At 43.4% G+C, this 12789-nt stretch overlaps 2 protein-coding genes across 12 annotated transcripts in view; one reads left to right on the top strand and one right to left on the bottom strand.

Moving 5' to 3' along the window:
* On the top strand, positions 1-4784 carry Cyp317a1 (Cytochrome P450 317a1). Of its 3 annotated transcripts, NM_001299506.1 has the most exons (2): positions 1-167; positions 874-2784. In NM_001299506.1, the coding sequence occupies exon 2, from the start codon at positions 1184-1186 to the stop codon at positions 2738-2740; it is 1557 nt and encodes a 518-aa protein (NP_001286435.1). In that variant the 5' UTR covers positions 1-167; positions 874-1183; the 3' UTR covers positions 2741-2784. The 3 variants fall into 3 exon arrangements, with proteins under 3 accessions (NP_001286435.1, NP_001286436.1, NP_611004.1); NM_001299507.1 differs by lacking the exon at positions 1-167 and having other exon boundaries at positions 881-4784; NM_137160.2 differs by lacking the exon at positions 1-167 and having other exon boundaries at positions 881-2784.
* Kank overlaps positions 3164-12789 on the bottom strand; it is a 26951-nt gene continuing 17325 nt past the window's right edge. For 3 of the 9 annotated variants that reach the window (NM_001202004.2, NM_001103848.2, NM_166073.3), the window contains 8 exons: positions 11913-12405; positions 7203-7642; positions 5762-7140; positions 4825-5253; positions 4474-4720; positions 4200-4412; positions 3892-4092; positions 3164-3829 (listed from right to left, as the gene is read on the bottom strand). In NM_001202004.2, the coding sequence (NP_001188933.1) occupies positions 3662-3829; positions 3892-4092; positions 4200-4412; positions 4474-4720; positions 4825-5253; positions 5762-7140; positions 7203-7642; positions 11913-12405 (3570 nt within the window). In that variant the 3' untranslated portion in view covers positions 3164-3661. Of the gene's footprint in view, positions 3830-3891; positions 4093-4195; positions 4413-4473; positions 4721-4824; positions 5254-5319; positions 5506-5761; positions 7141-7202; positions 7643-7706; positions 7780-8713; positions 9661-11912; positions 12559-12789 lie in introns of those variants that run through there. The other 6 variants (NM_137161.1, NM_001274054.1, NM_001202003.2 and 3 more) reach the window with 6 other exon arrangements.

A 12789-nucleotide genomic window follows, 5' to 3' on the forward strand; every position in this document is an offset into this window, starting at 1 on the left:
AGTTGCGGTTCGTGTTCTATTGACAGCGTAACATGATATGGGCATTACTTCTCCTGATATTTGACGGATCTGGCAACGACATTGTTTACCTTTTCAGTTATATTTGTTTGACATTTGATTAGATTTCAAGTGCGGATATCGGCAACAACAACGCGTAATTAAAACAGGTAGCTTTTCGATTTTTGATTTATTTTGGCTTTATTTCAGCTTTGCGATTGAGCTTTTCTTTTGTTCGCTTGTTTTTTTATTTCTATGCCATTTAAACGTTAATTGGGCGTAAAATGTATCAATGAAAAGTACATAAACAAAGAACGAAAAGTTTCTATTTTGCATATTATCAGCAACCAGCTTGTTGTTAAAAATGAGTTTTAGAGGACATCATAAGTTCATAAAAAATTCCCCAAAATTATATAGCCCCAACAAAAAGTTCTACTAAATTCGGTTAAAATTGATAACAAACGAAAATGAACTCAAAAGCGTATAGATAAGGATATTAGACCAGCCAAAGTGACTGCGGTAATATCCTACAAAGTATGCATTTGTTTGGCAAATATATAATCATATATATAATCTTCTTAATCATCAGTTATGATCAGTTAAAACTTATCAATGGTTGTAGCATTCCGATTCTATCTTTTGTTTATTTAGATATTGTAAGTCGTATAAACGAGTCATTTGCGTTGCGATTGTCTGGCGGTTCCACCAACATTGAAAATAAAGTAATAATAATCGTATGTCCGTCTGGCCTCAGTGAGACGCCCACCAGCCGACGAGCTTCAGTGTAGCGCACTCGAAAAGCGGCAAAGAAACAAATTAAAAGCTCCGCACCTGGAGTGGGGAGCGTGTATCGTAAATAGTTACTTTTCTCCGCAGCACTCTCAGTCGGATCGTGCGCCTCGCTAATGAACGTTACCACATCGAGAACGATTCGAAAACGCTACGGAGCGATGCATTAGATCATAGTTGGTGACACTACCTGACGTCCGAGAGAGCGGGATCGCGATACAGCGGCCAGTTAGAGTGAGTGGGTGGCAAGATAGCGGGCGGCGGGCAGGAAGTGAAACGAATGCTAACCCAAGCCAGCAAAAAAAAAACAAAAAAAAAAAAAAACAAATCAGTGGTTCCGATTCGCAGACGTGTGTGCATGTGATTCAGAGCAAACAAAACGTACGAAATGCAAAACATGTGGATCATTTTCCTCATCATCGGATTGCTGGTGCTCGGGCTGCTGGTTCTGCTAATTATTGCGGCGCGGTATCAGCGAGATTATTGGCGCTATCTGGACATTCCACACGAGAGACCCAAAAAGCTATGGCCTATCATTAGGCAAATAATGACGCAGACATTGAGTACGGAGGCTATGAAGGCGGAGCACTACTCGGCCATATACAAGAAGTTCAAGGGAAGCGGTCCCTTCTGCGGATTCTACGCCCTGTTGCAGCCACGCGCATTGATCCTCGATCGGGAGCTGATTAGGCAAATAATGATCAAGGACTTTTGGAACTTTAATGATCGAGGATTGTATTGCAATCAAAAGTCGGATCCTTTGTCGGGTGATCTGTACGCTTTGCGGGGAGAGAGCTGGAAGGAGATGCGTCAGAAATTGGATCCAAGTCTCGAAGGTGATCGCATGTCCTTGCTGTATGACTGCCTGTACGAGGAGGCGGAACAGCTTCTCTTGACAGTCAATAGCACCCTAATGAGCCAGCCCCATTCCACCGTTCACATACAAAAGATTATGAGGCGTTATGTGCTGTCTTCGTTGGCCAAATGCGTTTTTGGTTTGAATGCCGAACAGAGGAAAACGTATCCTCTGGAGGATTTTGAGCAGATGACCGAGCTGGCCTTGAATAGCCACAAACATGGCTACCTAATGAACCTGATGATGATCCGGTTCCCCAACTTTTGTCGAATGTTGCGCATGCGTCGCACGCCCAAACAGGCGGAGGAGTATTTTATTAAGCTCCTTACGAGTATTGTGGAACAACGAGAGACGTCCGGAAAGCCTCAGAAGGACTACTTACAACTTTTGATCGACGTCAAGGCACTGGAGTTTATTACCCACCAGTATGAAGCGGATAAGGAACTAGGTGCCCATCTGCAGAACGAGTTGGCCGCCCATGCAGTTGTCTTCTTGAAGGCGGGCTACGAGCAAACGGCCAACACTCTATCATATGTACTCTATGAGCTAGCATTGCATCCAGAATTGCAAGTACGTGTGCGGGAGGAGGTCAAGAAGGCCATCGAGCGACATGATGGTCACATAACACATGAGGGCATTAAGTCGCTTAGTTTCATGGGTCAGGTGATCAACGAAACACTACGAATGCATCCCATAACACCCTACATCCTACGTCGCACCTTAAATGACTACGCAGTTCCGGATCATCCCAAGTACATTCTGGTCAAGGAGCTGTTCCTCATCATACCCACGCACGCTATCCATCACGATCCGGATATCTATCCGGATCCCGAGGAATTCAAGCCGGATCGTTGGAGCGGACCACGGGATTCGCTGCAGGAGCAGGGCACTTGGTTTGGATTCGGCGTGGGTGCTCGCAGTTGCATTGGTATACAATTCGCACAGCTGCAACTGCGATTGGCATTGGCTCTGCTTCTATCCGAGTATGAATTCTCCTTGAATACCAGGAAACCACTGATTAACCTGGAGGATGGTATAGCACTAACCCTGATGCCATTGGGTGTCATAGAACCCGGAAACGAGGAGAGGGCGGTATAAGCTCGCAGCTTGAGAATGCATGATCACTGACATTAGCTTTATCTCTGGGATAGCAAGGATTGGTACTTGTTTAGTTAACTAGAAATATAGATAAAACCTCTATAGAATATGCACTAACATTCAATATATTGTGTGGCTTCTTTGCAAATATTTTAATTTAATTTTAATGTTTCCGCTTCGTGCTTTATATGGAAAAAGCAATTAAAGCAACTCATTGTGCATAAAAAAGTCGAAACAAAGAGATTTAGCTTATGTCAGTATCTCAATCTTTTGCCTAATGACGAAGAATTTACTCTATGAACAAAGTCTAGAAAGCAATATAAAACTCAGCATAGTAACTAACCGAAACAATATTAAACTAAAGTTCAGGTAGCCCAATAGGCAGAGTCAGCATAGAATAGTTAATATTAAACACTTGTTTTTATTTAAGAATTTATTTATTTGAGAAAACATTTGCTTTTAAATTAGCTTGGTTTTATTCCTATTAAATACACCCGGTTATCCTAAAGATGAACCTTTTGATTTGATTCACTGTTCGTTATTTCTGGTTAGTACAATATATATCGTTTTTTGCATTGTCGGTTGCTTGATATGGTTGGTTGGTTTGTCGGCTACTTTAAGATCGGTAGCTCAGGCCTGTGCAGTAGTACTTAATTGCATTAGTTGATCGATGTGTCTCAGAATGATTACACAGAGTTAGCTGCTACTACAATTAGCGATTAAATTAGATTTACAAATAAATAAAACGTACGACAAACGAATTCTAGTTATACAATATACATATGAAAAGTGTAAGCTGCCCTTGTGCCTTTCCGCAGTATGGCGGTATGGAATGTATTCTGAGCAGCTCTACGAAATGCTAATTTAAATCTTAGTCACTAGCTGTTTGTTCGTCGATTTGGCCGCTAATACGAAATGGCTTTACTGCGATGGCTGGCGCTTGTGGCGCGGTGGCGAAATCAGGGAGCTTCTTGTTGCATCTCCGCGATTTGGCAGCTTGCTTCGCAGCATCTGCTCGTGGACATAGATGAGCAGTCCCACATCCCGGTGGCCAGCCTGCCAGGCGATCTTGAAGGCTGTGCTGCCATCCTGAGAGAAATGAAATCATTTAAATCCTCTTCTATATAAATTATGTATATAGGCACACTCACCACATCGGTGACCAGTGAATCGCACTCGGGATGCGACAGTAGATGCTTGATCACATCCACGCGTCCGTGCTCGGCGGCGCACATCAGAGCCGTACTGCCGTCCTCGTCCTGGATATTAATATCCGCCCCGGCGTCCAGAAGCATATTGACCATGTCCCCGTTACCATGCGACACAGCGAGCATCAAAGCGGTCTGGCAGTGCTGTGGATTAGTGGATAGAAACAGGACGGGAGCGGTTAGTAGGGGAGTAGTGTGTGGTCAGCACATACGGGGCTCGAGATCCATGGGCGGTGGGGCCCCTTACCTACCTTCTTGGCCCGTATGTTGACATCGGCCATCTTGAACAGTCGCTCGACGACTGTCCGATGGGCGGGCTGCTTCAGCTTGGCCAACGATACGAGCATCACCGATGTGTATCCGGCGTTATTCATTTGGTTTACATCGCAAACCTTAGAATCCAGCAGTATGGATACCACATCGAAGTTGCCGTGCGAGACTGCATAGTGCATGGCTGTGTTGCCCTGAAATAAGATATTATCTTAGTGATCCATCTATATTACTTAGTATGTGATTCAAACTCACATTACTGTCGGACAGGTTGACACAGTACTCCAGCAATGGGATGGACAGCGATTCAAAGTAATCTAGATAATCCTCAACCTGATGGGGATCGGATTTGCCAGTACTGGAGTTAGTGAACCAATGATCCTGAATGGTCGCCTTGGCCGACTTGAGACTCTGCGAGGATATGGGTTTGGCGCCCAGCTTCTTCAGCAGCGAGTCGTTAATGATCTTGAGGGCGTCTTTAAGGCTCTGGGACAACTCGGTTCTGAAATTATAATTTTAAATATTAATACTGCGAATTTGTTGAATTTTCAAATAAACGAGATCCTTTTTATACTACAAAAAATATAAATATTAAAAGTGGCTTACTTTTTTCGGGGCTCCGAATCCGCCTGGGCCAACTGGTGGAGCTGGGCTTTGGTGGCCGGCTGTTCGATCACGGTCACTTGGGAGCCCTCGCTCTGACTAGATTTGAGTGGAGTGCTGGACTTCTTGCGCGCTCCCTGGGCAATCTGGACGTCGATGGGCGGACTTGAATCACTTGAGGAGCTCATTGCCGGCTCCTGTTCCGGTGATTCGGACTTGGTAGTGCCCGAGGAGGTCATCAGCGGAGCTGGTGAGGCATCGCGCGACCAGCTGATGCTCACCCGCTTCTCCTCTCGGACTATCAACTCATCCTCGCCCAAGAGACTCAGATCCAATGAATCCTTCTGCGGTTGACGGATGAAGCTTTGGGATTCGGGCAATGGCTCCGATGCCTGGAAACTGGACACTGACGGTGGCTTCTCTTGCAGGGAGCTGAAAGGGGAATAACCTTGATAAGTACGACAGATTGATGGTTTTTACGGCAAATCCTAAACCCACGTTACTAGCAGAGCCGAGCATCCGCTGACCAGCAGCGGATAGCACGTGAAACTGCTCAGGCTGGAAAACATTGGCAGCACCATGCGAAAAACCAAAATCCAAACAAAAAGCAAAAATAAGCGGCTCAGCAATTGGGCCAAAGCAAACACCAAAACTCAACTGAAGGTCAAGACATTTCGATTTCAGACACTGACTTTTGTGACCCCAATGCGCAAGAGCTGGCGTCTGGTTGGTGACTCGGCTAAAAGCTTTTCGTGAAACTTGGCTAGTACAGTGGGTCAATATTGAACATACAGCAACAAAAAATAAATAAATTGAATTTACGGATAAAATCCAAAGAATAGTTTGATTTTTAAAAGAGTTTTTACAAAATTATTCATGCTGATCATAAAAATAATTTCACTAAGAGAGGCTCTTCAATTTTTTTTTTTTTGAGACTCACCTCAATCGCGCCTTCCTTTCCACCTGTGGACTTGGAGTTGGCGAAGGCGTGGCCAGCGTGTAGGTGTTCTGCCGCATGAACTCTTTGCGCACCGGACTCGGACTGGAGAGGTGCTTGGGTCGCGGAATTCTCGAGTCCGCCGACGTGGAGCGTCGCACTGCTCCTCCCGTTCTGGTGGCCGTGGGACTGGCCTTCGAGAAACCCCTGGCCAGATCCTGGATGGCCTCCTTGCAGGAATCACAGTAGTTGGCTGCACAGGCAATGGAGATGTGTGGCTTGACGATGTCGCCACAGCCCACATCCCTCTTGCGAACCTCCTCCGTGTTGCAGGCGGAGTGGCTTGTGCGAACCTTAGCCGGCTCCGCTTCCTCCACCTTGTCCGTATTGCTGGCTGTGTGACGGGTTGTAGGGCGGGGCACAGACTCTGAGACCTGTTCAGCCTTCGTCTGACTCCGAGTGAGTCGCTGCAGTCCCTTGGTATCAGTCTGTCGGGATACCTGCTCCGTTGCACACTGGACGCCAGAGTGCTGTTGCTGTGGATTAACCTGGGCTCCGGTGGAACGAACAACAGCCGTGGTGGTTTGACTTCCAGAACTGAGAACCAGGGTAACTGGCGTCTGGCATCCAATTGTCTTACGCACCACGGATACGGTCTCATTCTCGCCCAAACTGAAGGTGTTGCTGCGTCCGGGCATTTGGGGAGCAGGTTTTACCTTCTCCGCCGGAGTTTCCGGACCGCAGGCCACGCTTCTCTTGCTGACGGCGCATTTTTCGCATAGCACATCATCCAGGCGATCATCAGAGCTGCCCACATGACGCACATCCGGCTTGCAACTGGTAAAGTTCTCCCTTGTGGCCGGTTTCACGGTGACTCCCACATGGTACTTGAGTTTGGGTCGTTCCGGTGTGGTTTGCACTCCACTATCTTTTTGGTCCCTCTGGGGCACATACATTTGGGTGCCCACAGAGATGAGCTTTCTCAATTGTTGCTTTTGTGCATTGGTTAGTGCCTGCTCCACCTTCTTATCCAGCTCCTCCTTGGAGTAGACAGTTTCCGACGGCTGAACTCCAACATTTCTCGTGGTGGGCTGGTGGCCAACGGACACATCTCGTGTGGCAGGTGGTCGCACCACTGCTTGAGTGGAGACATCTCGACGGACAACGCTTGGAGATGGAGATGCCGAGGTGGAACTGCTGCGCATGCGTGCTCCTAGGCTCTCCAGCGACACTGGACTGATCCTTTGCGGAGTGAACTGCACGGGTGAGGCAGTCTTGAGTCCCGGACTTGGCGGCGAAGGCGTCTGCCGCTGACTTCGCATCAACTCCTCGTTTCTGCGCAGCAATTTCTGCTTTTCCGAGCGAAGAGAATTAAGTTCCAGCTGAAAGTCGGAATGGTATTTCTTTAATATCACTTATCCGTATTAAACATTAACATTCTCACCTCCATGTCGGGTATGACTTTCACCTGCTCCTCCAGATCCTTAAGACGCCTCAGGCTCAGGGCCATTTGTTCTCGTATCTGGAACAGAGCTTGTGCATCTGCCGTAGTCTGACCGGTTTCCGAGATGACTGGCGACTGCAGGGAGCTGCTGCTTACGGAACCATTCTCCTGCGGTCGATCCTCCTTGAAAGTGGGTTTTCCCGTGGGCGTGGTGGCCAACAGGTGGTGGCGCCTCGGAGGCGGTGGTGGCGGAGCACCTGGAGACTTTGCGCTCTCCAGCTGCTCCACCGGCGACTTGGCATTGGCCGCCACCGTGGCCTGCACGTAGCTTTCATATTGGACCTCCGCCGGACTGGGTCGCTGTCGCAGAGGAAGGGTGTTGGATCGCAGAAAGGGGCGCGGCGTGCCCGTGGGCGATTGATTGCCGCCAATGCAGGAATCTAAAAACAATTAAAAATACCGAAGTTAACTTAAGATTGACTCTGGTAGAGAACTACGGGTTACTTGATTTTCTGCTCTCCCTTCTAAGTACAATCCTAATTTGTAAACTTGCCATGAGCACTTGCCACTGGCGACTGGACTATGAAGCCCGATAAGATGTGTGGCAAAAAGCTCCTACGACCAAAGATAAAACGCATGCTATTCAAATCTAATTTTAATAATTGTGCCAAAGTTCGTATAATGCAAAACAACAAAAATGTATATGTGTAACAAATACATATACTTAATAAAAACAAAAAGTCACCAAATCCGCCTCTTTTGCGTGTGAGCGAAAATTTGTCGAAAGATAAGACGCTCGAGCTATTATTCAATATTAGTTTTTGGTTATCGCCCTGGCATACATACATGTGTGTATACTTTTTATTACCTCTTATTTAACTTATAAGCAAGGTTGTTGGCGTACTTTACTTGACGCACTCAACGAATGCAGTCTGTTGTATGAGAGCAAATAGAGAAATTTATGAGCAGCTGAAGCATTATTTCAATATTCCTCATACGCACTGTGTTCCCTGCTAGCAACAATGTGTAACTCATCTCGCGCTTTTAGCCTTGCCAAAAAAATTGTGCTGCTATCCATTTTGCTAATATTACTTAATACGCTGTGCAACGAACTTTTCGCCAATGGGCACAGTGAGAAAAATTCTATACCAAGTGTATAGAACCAAAAAAGAGAACTCAAATGCGTTAGTCGGGGTTATAAGTTATAAGCTGAGTTATGAGTTAACCTAAATGTTAGTTAAATATATACATAAGTTATTTTAACACCATTAAAACTGGCAAAATATTTTTCAGTGATTGTTTTTTCATAGCGGTGCCAAATTGGCTGAGCGTCTTTGGTCAAGACGAAATGTAGGGAGTTGGTAGGCGGGGGGCTGCGCGTGACGCTGTGTAGCATTGACCGGGCCATAATAAATCAGTTTTTATGGCCCAACTAATTAGCAAGGAACGAAGTTCAAAACGGTAAAGAGTTCACCCCAAATGAGTTTGTCTCCTCAAGCTAATAGACCTACAGTCGCTCCACCAGCTCTTCTGTGAATTTGGCTTGCTGTCCGGCTTCAACTTGATACTCCTTTTGGCCAAACGTTTCCGTCTTAGCGGTATGGCATCGTCCGCAGTTGAAAACATTTCTTCACCTCTGTTTTGGTTGATTCTATTATTGATTTATTCAGTTCAGTTCAGTTGGTTAGAAAAGCACAGCATTGCACTTGGCAGCCTTTGTGGGCCAAGGCAGCAGACATTGCACTTGGTTTGTCTGGCATTCGCAAGCCAAAGCGTAGCAAATATTTGTTAGATTCTTTAATATAATTGTTTTTTTTTTGTTTGGTCTTATCTTAGCGGCTGCTAATTAAACGCGCTTGGCTATAAACAATATTAAATTATTTGATTTGCCAGATCAAAGCGACAGCTCATCAAAAGTTATCTGCTTTACAGTGGCGGCCAACGAAACATGCACACTTGGTTCACAAAACTCACATCGTAGCAGTTCATATTTCAATTTTCGTAGAATCATAGGCATTTTGAAATATATATTCGTTTTTGATTTACAATTATGTGTTTTATGTGTGTGCTGATTTTTAATTTATTTTTATTTTGTGTCTTAGTAATTTATGAGATTTATTTTCGTTTATATATTGGGATTATTTATCATTGATGTTTCTACTTATTCGTTAATCGCGTAAGTCTTTTCTTACATTTTTAAATCGTATTATTTAATATTTTTTGGTTGTTGTCAAACCACTTTCGTGTTGTCCGCTGTCGAAATTATTGTCACATACTATCATGTAATTCGCATTAAATTTAGTTGCTATTAATTCGTCGTACTAAAATTACATGTCTCGTTTTAATTAGTTGATTTCGTTTAAGGCATTTCGTGTAACTATTATAAGTTTTTTTTTTTTGGTTTTGCAGTTTCACGGACGCATTTTTATGCTATTCGTTCGAAAGTCGCCGACAAACTGCTCTCAGATTGTTGAGTTCACTCCGACCATCATCCACGGCAGCAAAAGCAGCATGAAGAGCGAACAAAAAAAAAAACCATTTAGCAATAGAGATTTTTGTGTTATTATTTAACACAAATCTGGTGCGAAAGGCGAGCGGAAAAATAAAGTTAAATCTAACTAAACACCGAAATAAAATAGAAACCAATTTGCTGAGAGAGCTTCAAGACCAAAATGATAAGGCTAGGCAAAAATACACATGAAATAACCAAGTGAGCAACTTTTCGCTGTGTTTGTGCTGATAAGCTGAATGCACATCTATTAAAGCCAAATTGATAAGTGATAATTTCTGTGGTGTGAGCGAAGAGAGAGAGAGAGAGAGAGAGAGAACATGTGGATAAAAGACAGAGAGAGAGAGGGAGAGAAACCCTTGGGCTTGTTTATATTCAATGGGCCATTTGATATGCAAAAAATATTGATTTTTGATTGGCTATTTACACACCTATCCACCCATATAAAGGGGTTTGGGTTTGTCTGTGTTTTCTGACTCAAGGCCAGGAAAATGAAGAGGCTAATTTTGCATAAATCATCATTAAGTTTTAAAAAAAAAATCGTTCGCTACCCAATATATCTTCTGCCTTATCTTTTTGCAATTAATTTTGTGGATAGTTTGGATAACAAATGGTATGATTGGCGAAAAACCCAAACCATTCGCTGATTTATGATTTTTTGGGTCGGGCTCGCAGTTGGATAGTTTAAGGCACCACATTTCTAACGATAATTAAAACGATTGGTATCTGTCTATACAGTTTTTGGGGATTTTAAGAGCTTTTCTATTTTATCTAATTTTACTAAAGAATCAGCTGTAATAATAATAATCTTATTATATTAAATGAATATTACACTAAATAATAGTAAGATTTAAGGTTAGAATGTCAATATCCCATTAAAAAAAGATATTTTCTTTAAGTGCAAATAGCTCAAGGTTCCTGTTTTCAGCTCTTACACGCTTTTTGGCATTCATCTATTGTTAGAATGGTTTTCTGTTCTTTTTGGCATCGAGCTGCCTTTTGGCCATGTTCAATTCAATTTGAAAGCCATTTATTAATGGCCCGTACTTTGGCCATTACCATGGAACTGCAACCATTTTATACACATTAATCAACGACAACTCTTTGAGCCATGTCCTCTGGACAAAAAAAAAAAAAAAGAAACAGCAGTCGAAACGCGACAATTTGATTTGTTTATTTGCATTGATTTTTTTTTTGCACACTTTATGGCAAATTTATGGCATCAACAAATACGACAAAAACGAGCTGGAGCAAAATTTGCATGCAAATTGAGCGCCAAATGCGCATTTCAAATTGATTTGAGATACGAACGCCTCGAAAATTGCCTTGAAGTTGCCCCATGCCGCACGTTGCAAGACCCAATTGAGTTTCAAATGCCAAAGATGCAAAGCAACTGTATCTATCTGTATCTGCAATTGCGTTTGCATGCAACTCCGTATCTGCATCTATATATCTTTGGAGCTGCCAGCAGTGAACTGATGTTTGATTTCTTTGCTTTTCTATTTCGTTTAAAACTTAAAACTTTGTAGATGTTGATATATCCTTTGATCTTTCAGCACAGCTGCAGTAGTGACAACTTCGTGGTAACCATGGGATTGTGTGGTATAAATTAAAACCAAATAAATTTCAAAACATTTTAGAGCTAATTTAAAGATTGCTCAATTCGATGTGTTAAAAATATTTAAAATAAGCTTGCGCTCTGCACATTTTTATGAGTTCGACCTTTCAATATTAAGCAAAAAAACTATGTTATAATGTATTTCTCCAAATTTATTACTCTTCCTTTCACTTTCTATTCCACTGTGTGACTCTTCTATTTTCTTTTAAAAGTCTAGCTACATTTTTCACACTTTCGTGCGTAAAAATGTCACATGTGCCGCAGCAGCGCTAATTGCTAAGAAAAGAAAGCAAAAGTATCTGGCGTGTCTCACTTGGCTCTATGAATCATCTACCTCACACTGAAAGAAAATACATTTGAACTATTGTTTTTCATTTGTCTAACAGACCAAAAAATTACTACATTTTCCAGAAATATTGTTTGTAATATAAGCTATAAGGTTTAATCAAATTATCACAAATGTTAGTTAAATAATGCAAATATTTCCCGAATATATCCTTTTCTTCAGTGTATGACATAATATTTATAAAATGAGCTCTTTTTGGCATGCTATTTTTGGTCGATCGTTCTGACGCCCACTCACCTGCCACATCAAAGTGCCGATCCCACGTGCTGTTGCCCAGGCGATGACTCTTGAGCTCCTTCAATGCGCCATGGCCATTGCTGATGCTCAGGCTAAGTTTGTTGTTATTCCGATCCATGGACAGGGATCCAGCTCCATAGGGAGACTTGCGTCGCTTTACGGAAGTCCGCTCCAGCGTCCGCTCGAAATCGCTGCACACCTCGTCGAGCGCCTCGTGGAGGAAGGCCCTCGTCTCCGGCGGACTGATCGCCGGCCGATGACGCTGATGGTAGATACCAGCATCGCTCTCCACGCCGCCGCGTAGCGAGGAGCACGTGGAGGAAGCGGTGCCGAAGGGCGACTCCGATCGAGGCGGTATACTGCCGTAGGTGAAACGCGGCACGGATGACGAACGCGGTCGGTAGCACGGAGTGGTGGTGTACGACTGCGACATATGCAACGACCCTCCTCCGCCAATGGGGTGTGGCGAATCTGGTTCGCTTTCGTGTGAGGTCTGTTTTAACAATAATACAATGTACAGGTTACATTTACGTGCAGATATGCGATTTCGAAAATGGAATGGAATGGTATGACCACTCACTAATTTTGAAATCCCCATCGCTCAATATTAATAACACTCTTATAATGAAAAGTATATCCGGTTTTAAGTTATTTTTTTTAAGAAATGAATTCGTGAAACTTTTAACAAAGCCGACTTAGTGTTTGTACTTTGAATCTTCGTTTATCTGCATTATCATTTAGTAATTTGTTGATCTTGAGTTTTAAGTGTATTGATAGTCCTTTTAGGAAGGCAAAGACGTAGATGCAATATATCTTTTAATGTTTTCTCTATATCTTATTTAATACTGTATACTGAAATGAATCTGATAGGCAAACA

This window comes from Drosophila melanogaster, chromosome 2R (genome assembly GCF_000001215.4).
Source record: "Drosophila melanogaster chromosome 2R".
In the NCBI taxonomy this organism is placed as follows: domain Eukaryota; kingdom Metazoa; phylum Arthropoda; class Insecta; order Diptera; family Drosophilidae; genus Drosophila; species Drosophila melanogaster.